Source organism: Agelaius tricolor, unplaced genomic scaffold (assembly GCF_023055355.1).
Source record: "Agelaius tricolor isolate 1412-34295 unplaced genomic scaffold, bAgeTri1.0.p SCAF_2, whole genome shotgun sequence".
NCBI lineage: Eukaryota > Metazoa > Chordata > Aves > Passeriformes > Icteridae > Agelaius > Agelaius tricolor.
The window spans coordinates 25,474,655-25,495,052 of NW_027269262.1; the positions used below are offsets into that span (position 1 = coordinate 25,474,655).

General features: G+C 35.9%; 1 protein-coding gene across 1 annotated transcript in view; it reads left to right on the forward strand.

Annotated features, from left to right (window-relative positions):
- Positions 1–20,398, forward strand: part of ABCA13 (ATP binding cassette subfamily A member 13) — a 170,456-nt gene that overhangs the window by 103,414 nt on the left and 46,644 nt on the right. Inside the window, exons 40-44 of the mRNA XM_071454709.1 lie at positions 380–467; positions 6,786–6,894; positions 16,532–16,586; positions 17,218–17,395; positions 19,942–20,057. Coding sequence (XP_071310810.1) covers positions 380–467; positions 6,786–6,894; positions 16,532–16,586; positions 17,218–17,395; positions 19,942–20,057 — 546 coding nt within the window. The remainder of the gene's footprint in view (positions 1–379; positions 468–6,785; positions 6,895–16,531; positions 16,587–17,217; positions 17,396–19,941; positions 20,058–20,398) is intronic.

Genomic DNA, 20,398 nt, shown 5'->3' on the forward strand with positions numbered 1-20,398 from the left:
ATCTGATTTGATATAAATAGAGGTAAGCATCTTTGGATGAAAGATTTGAGCTAATATATGAATGATGTAGGCAGAAATAAAGCTGTTTAAGATGCTTCTCACTTGCTCACAACCCTTCCTGCTGCTCAAAGATTTCAGCTTTCAGAAAGAAAAAAATTCTTATCTAAGGGAATACCTTTGCTAGAAAAAAACCAATAATATTCACCTGATTAAAAACTGCATTGTCCCTCTTTTTAAAAAGGAAGGCATTTGTGAGGGGTGAAGTTTTACTTTCAGTTGAAAAATAAAGCATTACTGCAGGTATCTCAACTTTACCCTTGCAAGAAAACTGCAGAGCTTAAGGCAGATAACTTTTTGTTACTTTAATTTCTACTATCAGATATGGTGGTTGGTCTTTTGGAGGGATGAAAACATTTGAACTTCAAGATAAAAAATTGAATAACACCAAATCTCTGCCTCTGGCTAAGGTAAGAGTTGCAAGTATGTGTGCACATCTGTATGTATGTATTGATTACCTTTTCATGCTTCCAAAATCATAGCACTTAGCAAATAAAAAATCATTTCATGAAATCCTTGCACTTGAAGAATTGGGAAAAAATCCTTTGTCTTTTATCATCTAACTCTGTTCATAATCCTTGAAATAATCTCCTGCATTTGATAAACTGTTTTAAATGAGTCAAATGATATACTTTTTTTTTTTCTCCTAGTGAACTCATTTTAGAATCTAAGTTTAAAACTTACTTTTAGATAGTCAGCCAAATAATATTTTTTTTTGTATTCTGCAAAAAGCCAATGTCAGAATTGGCCAAAGTGCATTGAACACCACAGTAATGGGTTGCTGTTGATGCTTTTCATGCCTACAAGGGATACTTTACTTTGCTTCATTTCTCTTACCACCCTCCCCCTAAGAGTAAAGACATCTTCCAGGAGCAGCTCCTTCTGCATAACAAACATATTATTCTTTTCTCAAAAGAACCTTTCTAAAATGTTCCAAGGGAAATAAAATCTCCTGCATTGGTAAGTGCGTGTTAGCCTCCAGGTCTCATCCCAAGTTTTCACAATATGGAGATACTGTACCTCTCATGGCCACTGCATACCAAAAGGCCCTAAGGAAAAACCCATTATTTCAATTGTGCTTAGAATAATCCTTCTTTGATTTTTGGGATTCATTCAAATGTAGATGCATTACAAGTAGAAGAGGAGCAGTCTTGGAGAAGTACTGATGCATATCAGTTAGAGGTCTCTGTCTTTGAATTTGAGGCAAACAAGATTTCTTAAGAGGAAGCTGTGCATTTTCCAGATTCTAAATTAGGATATGAAAGAAAGATGTTTCTGACTTTAAATATTTTAATGTAAATATAGATTTTATTTGGTCTTTAAAAAAAAGGAAAACAAGGAACAGCATAAGTAAGCTCCATACCAAAATCCATTTTGAGACAAAGTGTAAAGAAAAAATACAGATTTTCTCCAGTCCAATGTAATTTCATGCTTAGTTTTGCAAAATAACTTCCTGTTTCTCATGTTTTTTCCATATAATTTTTTAGAAATCTTCCTATTTTATATACAAATCTGAGCATATACAGATTTTCATTTTGGTAATTTGAAATCTCTCTTTTAGTCCCAGATATTTTATAGGTTTGAACTCCAGTTCCATCATTCCTTCATGAGAAACCTGAAAGTTTTCAGCAATATTTTTTTTTTCTGACTTCCAATTTTTCCTGTGTATCTTTAATCATTTTAGATTCTTGTTTTGACATGCTTGCACAGTGGTTCTTTTTTTTAGTGTGTTTGGTATAGAGCACCACCTGCCATCAGGACAGGGATAAATTATAGTTATATTCTTAGTGAGTAAACTTCATATTTCAGACCCAAAGCAAATAGTGGAGTCAATTTATAAAGGGCACTGTGTTATCTAAAGCATCTCCTGGAAATGTCTTTCAAGGGATGCAATGTCAAGTTATTGCATTAACCTTTCAGTAACTAATGACCAGATTTTTACTTTGACCTTTCAGGTCTGTTCATGAGACAGCGAATGTACCATTTACATAGCCTGGTATGAAAGAAAATGAGGAATTTGCATTTGAAGAGAATTACTGTATGATTCACTTAATTTTAGAAAATTTCTGAATCTTTATACATTCTTTTCCAGTGCTTGAAAAGCCAACAATTTTTCTTGTTCAAATTAAAAATATTTACTTAGTAACTATTTTACTGTACCTAATCATACTGTGCTGTATATATTACATATATGGTATATTGCATGCACATGAAGTATATATGCATATAAGAGAGAGAATATATCTGTGGCATGACAAATAGGGCTGATTAGAAACATTGATTATTGGCATTCATTGGTGATCAGTGCTAGCTAGCAAAAGCACAATTTCTCAAATTTTTTGTATTTTCCTGACTGTATATTTTTTGGCTTCCTTTGGTAATATGGCCAAAAAATTGTTCCACAATAGCTTCAGAGTTGCTGTTTTTTATAGCATAATGAAATATAGGAAGAACATGTGGTAATTTAAAATACTGCCGAAAGGCAAATTATTCTGTTCACATGTCATTTGGAAGAGTATATTTTTCCAATCCCAAAGGCTGGGACTTGAGGCTTTGCAGTACAGTTATTGTATAAGTGTCCAGAGGAAAAAATTACATCTTTCTTGTTTAATATCAGTCATTAATCTGGTCCAGCAATGCTGAGGGACTTCTCTGCTCCTTCTCATCCTTTTTTCTTGATAGGCATATGTTAGCTGAAATGTAAGTCTAGCTTTATTCTGGAATATTAATGGCAAGTAAAAGATTATGTAATAATGTAAAACATGTCTTCATAGAACTTCAATCTGATGTGGTGAGGGGTTGTGTTTTTCCTTGGGAAAGAATTTTCCTAACTATGAATAAAGTAAAAATTAATTATATTGATGTATATGGTTTTCTATTCCTCAGCTCTTTTCTGCCCTCTGTAAATAATTACCTGTGTGGCACAAAAGAAATATGAAAGATGTTTCAGCTAGAGCTAGTACATTTCCTCTTATTATATTTTACCTTTGCTAATAATTTTGAATAAGAAACAAGTCTTTAGAAAAAAGACCTTAAATATAACTTCTGGTGAAATGAACAACCTTAAATGTCTCTTTTTCCTGTTTATAATAAATTAAATATCCATTTGGTTATTTCCTCATGATTTGATTCAGTTACATAATGCAGCTTGGAGGATAATTCCAATTAACATGTTGGATATTGAAATATATTGTTACACACAATGCTCTATTGTGGTATTCATTTCAATACTGGTTGCATTAATTTATTTCAAAGGTGCTCTCTGAACATTTGCGGGTTTTCCCTTGCCTAAATTAAATGAGGATGTGTTGTCAGAATTTTGCTTTGTTTTTTTTTTTTTTAATTGCCTTTTTTTTTTTCCAATGCAACAGACACACTTGCAGTGGAGTTTCATTATGTATGTATGTAAAACCTTTCAAAAAATTATAGAATTGGAGGTGGGTATATGGGGCTGAGAAAAAGACAGGTTACCCTTGATCACTTGCTTCTTTTTGTCCTGATTGCTACTTGCACAGGAGGTGCTGCAATGCAAAGATTTTCAGTTTTCCTCATGAATCTTAGGTTTTCTTTCACTACCTTTTGTTAAAGACTGCTCTTGTTGATTAATGAATGGGGGATTTAGTTTGTGGAATAATTTGTGGGAATTGAACTGGAGAAGAACAAAGGAATTTCATGACTTTGCAAAGAGGAGAAGACGTTAGGTTTTGTTCTTTTTTCTTTTCTTAAATGTTGGGACATAGGGGTTTGAGACATTTGAGTACCATGTGCCATTACATTACATGGCACATGGAAGATATCCAGGGGATCAGGCACAGCCTATGTGGATTTATGAAAGGCAGGTCCTGCGTGACCAATCTGCCCTTCTATGACAAAGTGACCTGCTTACCAGATGAGGGAAAGGCTGTGGATTTTGTCTATCCAGATTTCAGTAAAGCATTTGACACTGTCTCCTACAGCATGCTCCTTCTAAAACTGATTTCTTGTGGCTTGGATAGCTGACTCTTATGGCTAAAAAACTGAGTATATGGCTGGGCAAGAGAGTTATGGTGCTACATCCTCTTGGTGGCTGGTCACTAGCTGTGTTCCCCAGGGCTCTGTTTTGGGGCTGGTCCTACTTAACATCCTTGTGGATGATCTGGATGTGGGGATTGAGTGCACCCTCAGTAAATATGCAGATGACACTAAGCTGTATGGGGGTGGGTGTTGATCTGCTTGAAGGTAGGAATGCTTTTCAGAAAGACTTGGACAGACTCAGTCATTGGATGGAGGACAACTGCATGAGGTTCCATAAGGTGAAATGCTGTGTCCAGAACTTGTGTCCCAGCAGCCCCATGCAGTGTTACAGGCAGGGGAAGAAGTGGCTTGAGAGCTTTTTGGCAGAAAAGGGATCTGAGGGTCCTGGTTGACCACCAGCTGAATATGAGCCAATGTGTGCCCAGGTAGTGACATCTTGGCCTACAGGATGAGGGTAGCCTAGCCAGCAGGACCAGGGCAGCGATTTTCACCTTATATTGAGCATTGCTGAGGTGGTACCTCAAGTACTGTGCTCAGTTCTGGGCAGCTCACTTGAAAATAACACTGAGGTGCTGAAGCGTATCCAAAGAAGGGCAGCAAGGCTTGTGGAAGGGTCTAGAGAACATGTCTCATGAGTAATGGCTGAGGGAGATGGGTTTGTTTAGTCTTGAGAACAAGAAGCTCAGGGAGCACCTCCTTCCTCTATACAACTCCTTGAAGGAAGGCTGTAGTGAGGTAGTGGCTGGTCTCTTCTGCTGTACCTGCAGAGAGAACAAGAGAAAACTGTCTTGAGCTGAAACAGGTGAGATTTAGATTAGATATTGGGAAAAAAAAATATGGGGGTCAGGAATTGGAATAGTTTTCCCAGGGAGTTGGGAGTCATCTCTGGAGGTGTTTAAGTGTTTGGATCTGATGCTGGATGATGTTGTTTAGTGTTCTAGGAGTTACAGTGGTAGTACTGGGTTATGTTAAAGGTCTCTTCCAACCTTGATGATTTGATGATGCTGTTGAGATTTCAAGCAGTTTGGAATACCACATAAGAGTATAAAATATGAAAGATAATGCAGACAAACATAATGGCAGATCAAAGCTGTTAATTTTTTACAAAATGGCTAACAGAGCTTGTGGCAAAGATTAAATGGTGAGAGAAGAAATGACAGTGGACCTCAGAGTGGTACTTGGAATTATGATCTAGGATAGATGGGAAGAAATAAAACAGACTCAGAGTACTGTTAACCTCACCTCACAAAAATGTGGAGATTCAAACAAGTAGGTAGTCAGGAGAACTAATCAGAAGAAAATTATTAAGAGAGGGAAACAGAATTGAAGGTAAGGCAGCCTACACTGGGAAATATAGAGGAGAATGTGTCAGAAAAAACAGTCAGAGTCTGGAACTAGGGTCCAAGTAAGGATTGTAGTTGGATAGCATAAGAAAAAAGAAAAAAAAAAGGCAGAAACATCTGCAAGTAAATGAGAACAGCATCAAGGAATGATAAGAGAATCTTTAGAGAAGTTCCTAAGATGTAACTGTATAGGTGGCAATTCTAGAAATGATGAAATTAAGAAAACTGATGTCTTAGGAGTGTTAAGACAAAAAAGATGTATATTAAACCCTGTTCACTTTGCATTATTATTCAGAGTACAGAGAGACAATGAGAATTGCCCTACCCATGATGTACAAAATACAGAGTACAAACAGTTGATATCAAAGACAGAAAGGTCAGGAGTTTTTCAACTGTTTAAAAAAAAGGGGAGAGGAAAGGGTGCTATGATGTGAGAAATGGTTAGTAATCAAATGGTTTTAAATGTCACTGAGACTGAAAATAAACATCCATAATAATTTGACTTCATTTTCATTATGTATAATATATATTCTAAGGCACTATGATTAACAGTAATGGGTGATAAGAATCAGTTTCTAACTACAGAGGAAACTCAAACCTCAGTATATTTGGTTTTGGGACAGATCAAGTCCTCAGCAATGGTTTTAGCAAGTAGAAGTGTGGACTAAGAGTACTTTATCAAGTCAGGATGATCTGCATGATCTGAAGATAAAGTGTATGTTACAACAGAAGTGTTTCCCTGTGTTCCTCAGAGAGACTGGCTTGTCTTGCCTGCCTTAAGGTTTGTCTGCATCAATTTCCTCCATGTTTAACAAGCCACTGATACAAAGTGAGCAGCTTTGTCTATGGAACAGCTTCATACCTTGTAAACAGTGCTTCCTTGATTCTTTCTTTCACCCTCTTTCTAGAATATTCTGTTCCTAGATACTTTATGCTGTGTGTCATATGTAGGTATTATTTAGAAAAGTCTCTTTGGAATTTCAATGATTCTTCCAATTTGAGCAATAGTTTTGCTCATCTTTTTGCATTTTTAATCAAACTGGCAGGTGTTATTTTCACATTTTTATCCCTCTATTTCTTCAACCACATGTGTGTAAAGGAAGGGAGACATAGTGTTCCATTAAGTCAGAGAATCTCAATTTAGTAATAAACATATGTGTACAGCTCCAACAATAGAAAACTGCTGCATGCTGTTGAAAGACTTATGCAAATCAACCAATTCTGTTCTGCCTGGTTGACTTTCTTCTATAAATAAATGTCATAACAAAAGAATTAGATATCCTTCATGCAATTTTTAAAGGTATGTGAACTTTCAGATCAGCATGCAGATTGAACTAATTTTTGATTGACATTTTCCATTCTTTCTTCCAGGTGTGGTATAACCAAAAAGGTTTCCATTCACTGCCATCCTACTTAAATGAACTCAATAACTTCATTCTGTGGCTGAATTTACCTTCTAATGTGGATTGGAGACAGTATGGTAATAGGTTTTTTTTTGTATATATTTGTATGTTTTGGAAAGTAGTTTTTAAATAAACTATAATAATTTTAAGTATGAAAATTTTTGGTTTACAGTAGGATTTCAGGGTTCAATTTCTCTGGAGGACTGTAAAATGAAAATTTTACAAAGTTTTTGTGGAGAATATAGTACACAGTAAGGTAAAATTTGAATTTAAAGCTCAACATGTCATGTGAGTTCCTTACAAAGACATTCCTGTGGAATAAGTAAGTGTAAATTGGTTTGGGATGTCAGTCCCTCTGAATCTGCTGCTAGGGCTTACTGAAATGGCATGACTAAGGCACAACAGACTATGGATTTATAATTTCTTTGGCACTTTGCTATATCTCCTTATATAAATATCCAGCGTAAATCCAGATTAGCCTGTAAATTCACAGACCAATGTGATGTTTCACATCATTCTGTTACTCAAGGAACAGGAAAGGCTACTGTATATTATTATTGTACAAAACAAAAGAGCAATTAATATATCTGGCATATGAATTCTCTGATTCAGATATCCTGAACTTTATAAAAAATTGTTAAAGTAAAAATTCTATGAACTGACATCTATAAAAATGACTGCTGCCAAAGACTCAGCTGTTAACACAGATGATGTGGGTGTGGAAATCTAGTTTGAAGTCTGGGCTTGATTAACTTCACAAATTCATGTTAATTTCAATTCATTCTGGTTCCTTTCATTCTTAAAAATTCTGTTAAATAGGAATTTGGTTTAGGGAAACTTAAAAAGAGCTTTTGACCAATTTTTAAGAGTTCTTGTAAAATTAGGATGGTTTTCTGTAGTGGAAAGATTTTAAGTGTTTTTATAATGATGAAAGAAGATGAAATCAATGAAAATGGGGAAGGAGTCCTGAGAATCTAAAATCAGAGATTCATTAAGAAAACTTTGTGGCATGTCCAAGAAAAAAAGAGTAATGTCTTGCTTTCACGATGGCTGGGCTTTCATTTTTTCTAAATGAATTATGAGAATGGAACAAAGGTAATATGTTTACACAGAAAGTTTGAATGGAATGAAATCAGCTATTTTAATGAAAATTTTTAATAGAAATCAATTTTTAATCAACTTTCCCTGCCCTTCATGAGTCTTACTGATGCTAGCTTTTTTTTCTATAGCATTAGATATCTCATTTTGGAACTTAAATGTTTGTGTACCCTTACTTTTATATCTATCATGGAGAATCAGGGTTTGCTGTCCTGCTTACACTCAGAGAAAATGATAACTTTCCCAAAGATTTGTGGGAATGATTTATTTTTTGGTATTTCATGACACAGAAACACAGCAAGAACAACAGCGCTTAAGAAATGCAAGTCTGGTACCGACAGTACAAGTGTGGGTTCATTGTATAATCTTGTGGCAGAATGTGTTAGCTGCCTGCAAAGAGCTTTCTTAAGCTCTACTTAAGAACTAGAAAGCAATTTATTTTTTTTTCATCTATTGGAGAAGTGCAATAAAGATGGACTGTTCATGCTCTGGAGGCATAATGTGGAGGGAGGTGTGACAGAAATCTTGGGAAGATAGGTCAAGTTGCCTACCTAGATGTCTGTATATATATATATTTGTTTGTGTACTCATGTTTGTGTGCGAACACACATGTATGTGTTTGTGGAGACCAATATATATGTATATTTTATTTCTAAAAACCAGTTTTCCAGTGCTGTATGGACCATCTGAACTCAGTTCACTTTGATGTTTAACTTTCCCTTATTTAAGGATACTGTTCTAACAGAGAAGAACTATTCATATGCTTTTGTTATTCAAATTGTTATATGCAGTCCTGTAAGTCAGCAGTCAGAAGACCACTAACTGTGCTCCAAGACTGAAATCTACTCTTTTTGATTTTTTTTTTCCTTCTTCCAAACTCTGTTTATTGGCAAGGTCAGTTCTAGAATATTGTTGGAAATTGCTGTGAGGAAGTTTGTTAAGATGCTGCAGACATGGCTTTGTAGTTCTGCTTCACATTAATGACATGTTATTTCACAGAACAACATTTTCCTGTCAACAGAATGCTTCTACATTACTTTTAAGTGATATAAAAATAATTTAGTGCTTTAAAAGGGACTGTAAGGACAAAGTCCTTTCTTCCTTCACCAAAAAAATCATATTGCTTTACAGAAAGAAGCTTACTACAATAGAGCATTGCCGTGGATGTAAACAATAGCAGCAATATGATATTGAAACAACATTGAGCGAGGTCAACAAGATCAACCACTTGTTTAAGTGCTCGTTCAAAAGCTAAGAAACACTTTCACTTTGCAGGGATATCCTGTGTGTATTTCTTGAACATGAACCCAGTAGGAGTTCTCCCAAGATCTTTGGAGGAGGGAAGAGCCATTACAGACCACATACTGAGTTCTACCTGCTTTGCCCACAAGGACAGATCCAGTAACTTTTAATGGAGATCAGTGGCACTAGTCCAAGCTTGTGAAAGGTTTTGATAAAAAGGAGCTGAACAGGAGGCTAATTGCTTTTGTCTAATGTATTTTCTGCAGTCATGAGGATACAGAGAATATAGACTTATGATTTGATATGAAAGTTTGAAGGAAAAAATTTTACCCAAGAGCATAGAGGACATATGCTGCCTTGCACTGGTTTATATCTCCAGGGATTTATATCTGTTCAAAAAGCTTTGAAAAAAATTATTACTTTTTGTTCTGTCAGTCCAAGTTACTGAGTCCTCAGCATGCAGCAGCAGGAAATGATATCTATTTCGTGATTAAAAAAAATCAGTCCTTTTTGCTATTGTGTAATCTGATCTTCAAATACTTTCTCTGCAAGTATAGAGATTTCTCCTCACCCCTGTCTCTTAACAATTCGGGATTATTGGTAAATTTCTCTGTGAGGATGCTTGGAAAGTTACAATGTTTGTTTCTTGTAATTTTCATGTAAATAGTGATGTGTCTGTTGAAGAAAATGTGTGTGCCCAGCTGGAGGTGCCCGTAACTAGATGGAGCAACAGAAATTGGCCCAATCAGTTTATGTCAGTTTAGTGTAGTAAATGGATCAGATGTCTCTTTTGGAACAGCAGTTCAGTGATACTTCTTGTATAAAAATATGTCATTTTCTCTATCATGTGGATATTCACCCCTACTTTCATCATCATGTAAGTCTTTGATCCCATTGTGGGAAAAAATCATCTGTCTCAACTGTGGAAGAAATCAAATGCATTCTGTTTCCTAGAGGGTTATAAATTTAGTGACAGATGATAAAAATGAATATGTTAATAAATAGTTTAAAAAAAAATTAGTAAAACTCTTCAACAATGAAAGTAAATATGCTGGATTTTTGTCCAAACCCTTTACCTCTGACTGTTATTCAAGCTTATATGAATGATGTTTTCTAACCTTTTTATGAAATGCTGCATTCTTGCAACTAATTATTGCAATTGTGAGCAAATAAAAATGCCTTAATGAAGTAAGAAGAATAAAAAACTAAAAGGCAATAGTTTTTGATTAAACTTAAGATAGAAATTTTGATCAAGTAAAAATGTTATTTTTTACACCTAATTGTATAATATTGAGTCAGAATGGGGTTATTATGCTGGAGTATAGGAGAAGGACTATAATCTCACTCTTAGGGTAAGGCTATATAAAGAAAAAAAGGAATAGTTATCGATTATAATTTTGACTATAAAGCCGAGCGGTCAAAAAAGTTCATACGTCATTGTTCAAAGAACAAAAATGTCTGAGTGTAGAAGGCCCTTTTGCAATTCAGCTGCCCCATCTTAGGATTCATACTGAAGTCATTGATTTTTTAAGAAAGCTTTCATACTAGGATTCATTATCGCTTTCATGTAGCATCCTCATTTATTTCAGATTCAATTCCTCAAAAGAGAAGAAGGGATCAAGCGAATCATTTTCAGCTGAATTTTGGTGGAAAGTGGCTGTATAGTTTCCTGAATGCTTTGCAAATTATAACTTTAAACCCTATTACAAAGGAAACTGTGAAATGGCCTTTGGATGGAGCATTCTTAACCATATCTAGTTAGTGGGGGAAACTAAAATAGAAACCATTAATGATGGTGCTGCCTGTGAAATTCAACATATAAATTGTAATTTTCAGATATATATATATATATATCTATATATATATATATATATATATCTCTATATATATATCTCTATATACTACCTCAATTTTTCTAATACATAATATTTAATCTGAAATAAAATGTCTTGCATAAGGAAAGCTAGATTGGTCTTCTATTCAAGTCTGCCACAATCATGATATTTAGAATCAGTAGCACAGATCTAAGCTGATCTATGTACATAAGATTCAGCTTGATGTAACAGACAGTTTACAAAGGAGTGCCAAGAGACACACCCAAAATACAGTGCAGAACCAGAAAATACACCTAAGGACAACTCTGACTAATCTACAGTGATGGCATACAATCTTGAAGACGTTTAGGGTTTTTTCATCTAGATTTCTCCAAGTGATACTGAAAAAGTATTGCTGGGTTCATATCACTTTCCTCATTTTTAATGAAAAACCACAGATTTTGAAGTCTGTTTATGTAGAAAGTTGCACCCAAGTGGGATGAACTCGACTACCAATATCTTCTGTTCTTTATCATGTACAGTATGGAAACATCCAACTCTAAAGTTATGCCAAATTGTGCATGTCTTTATTTTCTGACAGAGGGCCAGTGGGTGAGGATGTGAGGTAAAAGATCTGGAGCACTTTCTCTTGAAGGCACAGATTGAAGACTATGAGTAAGATGTTGGTACAGGGGAAGGTGCCCTGAGTTGTGCAGCTCCTGAATTGCAACAGGGCAGGATGCAGAATGTTCACAGCAAGATTGTCTAATGTGAACTCATTTTCCTTTTTCCTGTGAGCATTCCTATCCAGAATGAAGTATAGTATTTTATTGTACAAAATGTTACAATCCTTCTGATATTTTATGAAGAATTTATTTCACTAGGTTAGGAATGTCTTTTTAACAAATTAGAATCTAAAATTTGTTTAAACAAGAACAATGTAAGGAAAGGAGGAGGATTGTTCCACCTGGAAGGGGGAATACAAAAGGGAAATCATAGAGAAGCTGAAGGGGGTACAATGAATAGTTTACTGCTTCTTCTACTATTAAACATGTAGCATGGGACTCCTAGTGTAATTTTTAAAGTAAATACACTCTCCTGCCTAGGTCCCAGCTATGCTACTCCTGAAATTTATTTAAACTGTAAAATTCTGACTACTTCCCATCTCTTTTTTCCATAGTAATGTGACTTGCAGGACTGATAAAAATGCCCTTGTTCTCAGTTGTATAAAAAACAAAGTCTTTCATCAAGCAATACAAGAGATGACAACTGGGCCGTTTAAATTAATGAAAGACAAAAATGAGGAAAAAAGAAAAAGACACACCAAAAATATAGTTAATTATAGGCAAAACAACAGAGAAAAGAAAGAAAGAGAAGCTTCACAGCTGAAAAAAAGCTGAGAAAATATATTCCCGTTCCTGAATTGCTTTTGCTTGGTATTGGAAAAGTTGGAATGTATGCCTGTTACAATTTTTCACCTCTGCCCATAAAAAAGCCTAAGTGATCACTGTAAAAAGAATGTGACCAACTGCATGCTGAGGACATAGATGAAGGATGTTTTAGGATGATAAAGAAAGTTTTTGTTGTGATTAAGTCAGGAGAATATAATGGCAATCTGCAGTTGTGGAAGTAATGATTTTTATACTGAGAAATTTATGAAAAGGAGCAGACAGACTAAGTGGTGAATCATATCATATTTGGTGTTATTGCCTGGCTTGCTTTTCCCTAGTGAATACTGATATGGTAAAATTTTCCCTGAGGGCTGTTCACACAAGGCTTGCAAGTACAGTCCTTAAAAAAATCCTTGCATAAACACCAGAAGCATCTGTTTAATAGTAGCTTTATAATTTAGAACTTCTTAGTTTATCTGTCATTTATATTTTTTAAGTCCTCAAACATGGCAGATAGTTTTCAACTTAATGAGCCTCATTATAGCAGCTTTGCATAGTAAGAAGGCATATAAAGCCAAGAAAGTATCAATAAGTACATTTTGCATCATTTTAACAGCTGTATTGGGACAGAGATATGTGTAAAAAAAGATGGTCTAGGTGGTTAGAAGAAATGTAGGAAGAGATAGAGGTTACAAAAGTACATGGAAGAGTTTTTTAAATAAAAAAAAATATATATACTAGCCAATATATTAATTCTGTTGGTTTGTTCTGGTATTTGAAGATAAATTATAACTTCTTTCTTGAGTTCAAGGGAACTTTTTTCCTCCGTGAATTACAGGCCAGTTTGTTGGCTCTCTCCAAAAATCATCCTTTTTTTTTGCCAACGGGGTGAAGAAATCATTATACTAAAAAGGTATCAAATTCAGAGATTTTCATGCCTCAGACTGATTGAAGAAACTTAAAATACTGAATGAAAGGGAAGAATTCCATTTAATACAGTGGTAGAATTTTGAATTCTAAACACAACTGAACTTAGTTTAGCACAGTCATACTTTTCTTACTTGTAGCCAGAACCTTGTGAAATTTAATTTCAGTTGTGAGTATAAATTAAAAGAAAATGTAATCCTTTGTTTCATCTACATGATTTGAATGGAAATTGACTGTCAAAAATGTTTGCTGCTCTTAAGATGTGTGATTAGTTTTTGTGACTATTCCATAGAAAGAAGTTAATTCAGTGTAACAGACTTTTGATTGGTATTGTATGATACAATACTGCAAGGAGCATTATACTATTTAATGTCATGGATTTTTATTTTCCCCTGCAATTACCTCTTTTTCACAGTTTCCCTTTATTCTGTATGTTAATAGAAAAGGAAGTTAAAGCAGTGCAGTTCTGCATATGGAACCCAAGTCAGCTGCTGTAGACTTTTGTTTAATACCAATGCAGTAATCTGAAAGTTTTGTTAGTTCCCCCCTGAGATCTTGCTGCCAGGAAAGGAAGGGAATTGTCCTGCTCTGCTCTGCACTAGAATGGCCTCACCTTAAACGATGTATACAGTTTTGGGTGCCACCAAAAAGACATTAAGCTGTTAGAGAGCACCCAAAGGAGTGCCACAGGGATGGTGAAGGGCTTGGAGGGGATGCGTTATGAGAACCAGATGAGGTCACTTGGTTTGCTCAGACTGGAGAAGAGAAAATTGAAGGGAGACCTCATTGCAGTCTTCAGTATGCTCACAAGGGGAAGTGGAGAGGCAGGTACTGATCCCTTCACTCTTGTGACCAGTGACAGGACTTGAGGAATTGCCTGAAATTGACCCAGGAGAGGTTTAGGTTGGATATCCTAAAGGAAAAGAGAGTGGGTGGGCACTGAACAGGCGCCCCAGGGAAGTGGTCACAGCAGCAGCCTGAGAGAGTTCAAGAAGTGTTTGGACAATGCTCACAGGCACATGGTGTGACTCTTGGGGTGCCCTGTGTAGGGTCAGGAGTTGGATCTGATGATCCTGGTGGGTCCCATCCAATTCTGCATATTCTATGATTCTTCTAATATGCCCACTTTTATTCAAGCTTTAGAAAAACCTAGAAAAACTTTCTGGAAACTAAACTAAACATTTTTTTCCTGTCATGCTACTTCTCCTTTACATAAATGGAAATTCCATGGTTCCAGTGGGAAAAAAATATTTTCTTTGATATGCCTGTTTTGCTTCAGCACAAATAGCAGCAATTGTTTAAAAACTTAATGCTTTAAAAGAAAAACAAAGGAAAATTTTAAACAGTCCCTGAAGGTACATGACATGAAAGACTTCTACAAATAGCAAGATACCTATTAGTGATACATCAAAATGTTATTGGCTTGAATCTTCTTTTGTTTTTCTAACTACCGTTGGGCTTCAGTGTACTGCATTTAGCTGTTATTTGAAAAATCTTTACCTTGTACAAATTTTATGTGTGATTTAATCATCATCCTGTTTTTTAGCTTTTTACCATGCAGTGACTTAGTGATGTTTAGATTACTTTGGCTTGAAGATGAGAAATGAAAAATTAAAAGGGCAAAATAAATGCATGCTTAGTTAAATTTCACCTGTTACTAGAATGAAGATTTTTTTATTTTTGTCTTTATGCAACTGGGCTTTAATAAATTCAATTAAGTGGTGCCCCTCAGAGTCAATGTAAGGCTACTAATAATTCATATCTTTACCAAAGTTACTGGAAAAATTATTATTGTTGTTAGGATTAAGTTTGTTTCTTTGTTTTAATTTGGAACAGCATAGATTTATTCAGACACTGATCAAATAATGCTGATGTCATGGTTTAACTTCAGGCCCACTTACACAGCCATGTCCTCAGTCTCCCCCAGTGGTGTGTTAGAGAGAATATTAGAAGTGATAAAACTCATGGGTTGAGATAAAGGCAGTTTAATAAGTAGGAAAAAGCCACACACACACAGGCAAAGCGAAGCAAGGAATTAATTCACCCTTTCCTGTGGGCAGGAAGGTGTTCAGCCATTCCCAGGAGAGCAGGGCCTCATCATGCCTAACACTGATTTAGGAAAGCAAATATCATCACTCCAAACATCCCTCCCATTCCTTATTCTTCCCCCATGTTACAGGGTGAGCATGATGCCATATGGTACAGGATGTCCCTTTGGTCAGGGTCAGCTGTCCCACTGTCACCCCTCCCAACTCCCTGTGCACCCCCCATTCTCCTCACTGGTGGAATGGGGGAGGAGCAGAAAATATCTCGGATTCAAGTGCTGCTCAGCAATAGCAGCACAAACATCCCTGTGTTATCTACATTTTTTGCAGCACAAATCTAAAACGTACCCCCATACCAGCTACTATGGAGAAAATTATTTCCATCCAGCACAAAAGCAGCACAGCTGGCACATCTGTCAGGCACACCTGCAGAGATAAGTCACAAGCAGCATCAAGTCCAGTGGAACAGCAACTTCTGCAGTGACAATGCACCTTCACCCCCCACAATTTTTCTTATTTTTCTTGAAAAGAAAAGAAGCAAAAAGACACAGTGTTTGTTCATAAACTACCTTCCAATTCCAAAGTTAATTTTGCTAGATTGCTACAGGTTGGTTGCACCAAGAACCAAAATAAGCCTAAGAATTCATTGCCTGCTCAGGACTCCCAAACTAGGCACGTTTTTAATGTAGAGCTCCACAGTTTCAATCAAAGGTGTGACTTTTTTTCCCTTTTGTGAGTTTAGCTTAACAGTTTTTCTCAGAAAAACATCAGTAATCTAAAAATTGCTGAAAGATCTAATCTAAAATCTAAACCAAGTGTATAAATTGCAGTAATAATCTACTTTACCCCAGAAGATTAGGTATATGAACAAATTCTACTTTAGGTTTTGTATTTGGTCTCTTCTGTGGTGTAGATTCTGTAGCAATATACAGCATTGTTGAACAAATTTCTCAACTTCAGAACACAGGAAAGCACTACTACTTCTGTTTATTCATTAGTTTTTAGTGGTTCCAGACTCTGGAAATCACTCAATGGGAGACAGTGTTTGATTTTGCAGACTGGTATTTGACCTCTTTCTGTTGATTACTAAATATTTAGCCTTTTTATTCATACATGTAACAAGTGTTAACAGTGTACTCCAGAACTTGAAGTCCTTAATAAGATTTACTATTTCATGATTTATTTTTCTTTTCACAGGGATAACACTCTACAGCCAACCATATGGAGGAGCCTTGTTGGATGAGGACAAAATGTGAGCAAACTCTTAAAAGGTTTCACAGCAGCAATCAGCAGACAATCAAAACTATCTATTAAATAAGAATATATGTTACCTGGAATAGATGTTGTGAATTGAAAGACACAATTCAGTTCTACTGAGTGAAGCCTTTTTTAGTGTGGTCGGTCTGTAAAGTCCACTGTTTATACCAAAAATAGTTGCAGTATTTTGTAAAGAAAAATACTGAATTTATGCTGGTTGTGTCATAAGTTTTAAACAGGGTTACTGTTTCAAATGATTTTGAGGGTTTAAATTTTAGTTTTCTGTAAAGGGGAAATATTTGCATAAGCTTCACTTTACAACTCAGACACATGCTGTGCTCTGTAACTCACCTATAGTTTTGTAACTTAATGCATCTTGTTCCTGTTCTTTATTGAGATGTTGACAGTGAAGAGACATTGTGTCCCTGCTCATTGCAGGGTGTTAGAACTGGATGATCTTTAAGGTCCCTTCCAACCCAAACCACTCTGTGATTCTATGGTGTTTGCAATCAGGATTAAGGTCCTAATGTCTAGTGTTTTGGTGAGAAGTTGGCCTGAAAAATGCTAGTATTTGAGGGGTTTTCCCCCATTGTGTTTTCAGTGCACTATTTTGCTTTTTACCCTAGAATGGAGAATGTTCGTCAGTGTGGGGTAGCACTGTGTGTCATGCTGGGTTTCTCCATCCTTACTGCATCCATTGGAACTGCCATAGTGAAGGACAGAGTATCTGGGACAAAACGCTTGCAACACATCACAGGCCTGGGTTACAAAACTTACTGGCTTGCTAACTTCTGCTGTGATATGGTATGTATTGGGTGAGGCAGCATGTGCTCAGGTATGCACTTTAGGCTAGTTTCTTATAAATGAGCAAAAGGATAATGAATGAGATTTGAATTGCACAGTGACAGCTCTTGGCTGACATGCTAACAAACATTAAGTCACCATTCCTACTTTAAGGTGAGCAGGGATTGTGTTCCTTGCTTCCCAAAATTGAATTGTAAATTATTTGCTAGCTTTAGCTATGTGCACTATTATACAAATAAAAGGAAATTGGCTAATCAGCCTAGACAGAAAGAATCTTCCACATAGCAGCTCATAGCAGGAATTTCTATGCTTTGAATTTTGCCTTGCACTGGCAAAACCTGACAAATTAGTGGAGAAAACTGAAAACAGTAGTCAGCTACTTCAAGGCATAATTGTGTTATGTGTTGTTGTGGATAATATGAGAGATACTTATGATTAGTACCTTTTATTTTTGTCAAACACTGGAAGAGGCGGCTCAAGGAAGTGGTGGAGTCCATCACTGGAGGCATTTAAAAGCCATGTAGATATGGCACTGAGAGACATGATTTAGTGGTGGACTTGGCAGTGCTGGATTAATGGCTGGACCTGATGTTCTTAAGGTCCTTTTTTTGGAACACTGTTTTCATTTAGACCATTCTAATTCTGAAACATTAGATCTTCACCCATAAATGCTTGAAATCAGAATTTTCACACTTGAGCAATCTTGTGGTAAGAGAACATTTTTCCAAATGTTATTTACTTAGGCAGTCAGTCTTGGTATTTCGTTTTGCTGCTGCTTCAGATAAGAAGGCTTGGTTAAAAACAGTCCATCATTCGGTTTCTCCTTGTGAGCAAAGTCAACTCCTCATTATTTTCTGCCAATCTCTCAAAATGTTCTCACAAATTCAAGACAGTACTGCATGATCAATCATTATGTGGGAAAGAATAGACACTGCTTTAAATGCTAATTGTGCTACAGATCATTTAGGGACACTGAACACATGAATATATGAACTGTCAAATTTTAAATCCCTCTACGTATTTTAAATATTACAGGCTGTGTCCTGTATTACTGGTAGCAGAATCTTTACTAGGTCTGCAGAAGTATTTGATTTATGAAATTGCTCTCATGGGAATCAGACTGTTCTTACTGTATTTATAGGCATGAATGATATTCATTACTATGTTCAACAAATGGAAAAAGTGTAAGTGCTAGGAAAATGTAAAGAGAAATAAAGACATTTTGTTCAGATTAAGCTTGTGTCACTAGAGGGGCAAAATTAATGCTGTTTAAAGCTGTTTTGTTGTACATGCACAACTTCTGTAATATACCATGATTTCAGGGTAAGATTTCCAATAGAATTTGATTTTAAAGTTATTGAGTTATTTCTCAACAGAAGCTCCAGGCCTATTGAAAAATACTGGGACTCAAATGCATTGTGACTTCTCTAAAATATTTTTAAACAGCTTCAGGATAACTGAAACATATATCTACGGGTGGTATGCTGTGATACTTGAATATGGCAAAGAAAAGGTACACTGTGAATGAGAACATTGCATCCATCTACATTTTATTCCATTTCCTTCTCTTAAAAAAAAAAGTATGTTCTCCCAGTAGCAAAGACATGATGGTCTCTGGTTTAATTTGGAACAGGTTTTCCCTGTACTTCAGTATGAAAGTCTAATTTTAATAGTACGTTGTTCTTCTACACTGAATATTTAGCTAGACCTTGATTTGTTGCCTCTATTGCAGTTGTATCTCAGAATCTCAGTTCTATTAGGTTAAATCTATAAAGCTAAATATTACATAAGCAGAGATGGAGGCAGTCAGCACTTAGTGAGCTCAGGTTCAGTGCACAGAGCAGGCAGACACTGAAAATGGAGCTGAGAACAGGTCTTCACATCCTGACATTGCTATTTGCAAGCAGAACCCCTCTCTCTTGAATACTTGGAAATGAATCTCCTGTACCAATCCCTACTTGCCACCCCTAAGAATTGGTTGCCATTATTTCAAGAGACTAAAGAGAGAAACTGCTTTCCCTGTTGCCTAATGGCTGTAATGCTTTTACATATTTTTAACATTCCCAATAAAAGATGTAATTTGCTTCATCAGCACACATGGTCCTTCATTAAAATCTCTTTTAAAATTGCATCATTATTGTTCTCCCACATGAATGCAGCACCAGTCAGTGAAACTGCTATTTCTGAAACCAAGCCTATGTATTCACAGTGTAATTTGATGTTTTGGAGCAATGGCCCCACACGGACTCATTATCTGGAAGAGTTAGCTTGTTAAATGGATGTATTGGAAAGGTCAATAAAAATAGGATTAAGGGGGATATTCTGTAGTCAGATTTTATCTTGTCAGGTTGTTTCATGTGTAGAGGGCAGTTTCACAGCAAGTGCAGACTATCAAATCTCCAAGCTCTTCTGCCTATCTCCTCCTAACTTATAGTAAAATTGTATTGAAAGTATGGAGAAGTTAATTTGTAAAACCCTCCTATGCAATTTTGGTAAGACCAGTAAGAGATGCTCACATGCTCAATTTTTTTTCCTTCTGTTTCTAGCTGTTTTACATGATTCCAGTCACTCTGTGTGTTGGTGTTATTAGTGCCTTCCAGCTATCAGCCTTCACTTTCCGAAAGAACTTGGCAGCCACTGTTCTCCTGCTGATACTCTTTGGGTATGTGATTGGAAATGTTACTATGGAATTACAGGTTCCAAGAAACAAACATAAATCTTTAGATGTAGCTTGCACCTGCTGCTGGATGCATGGTTTTCTGTCTTTGTAACTGATTATCATTCACCAAAGCATAGTGAGAAAACAGGCTGAAATGCGAGTTTGAAAATTAAACAAAAAAAGTGGAGGGAGATTTACTCACACATTAAAAAAAAAAAAAGGAGTGCAGATATCTTAGAAGATACTCAGCCTGTGTAACAGTAGTTTACTGGTAGAAACTGATTTTATGTTATCTTCCAGAAAATGAGGGAATATTAACATAGGTCAGAATTTCAGTGCTTAGC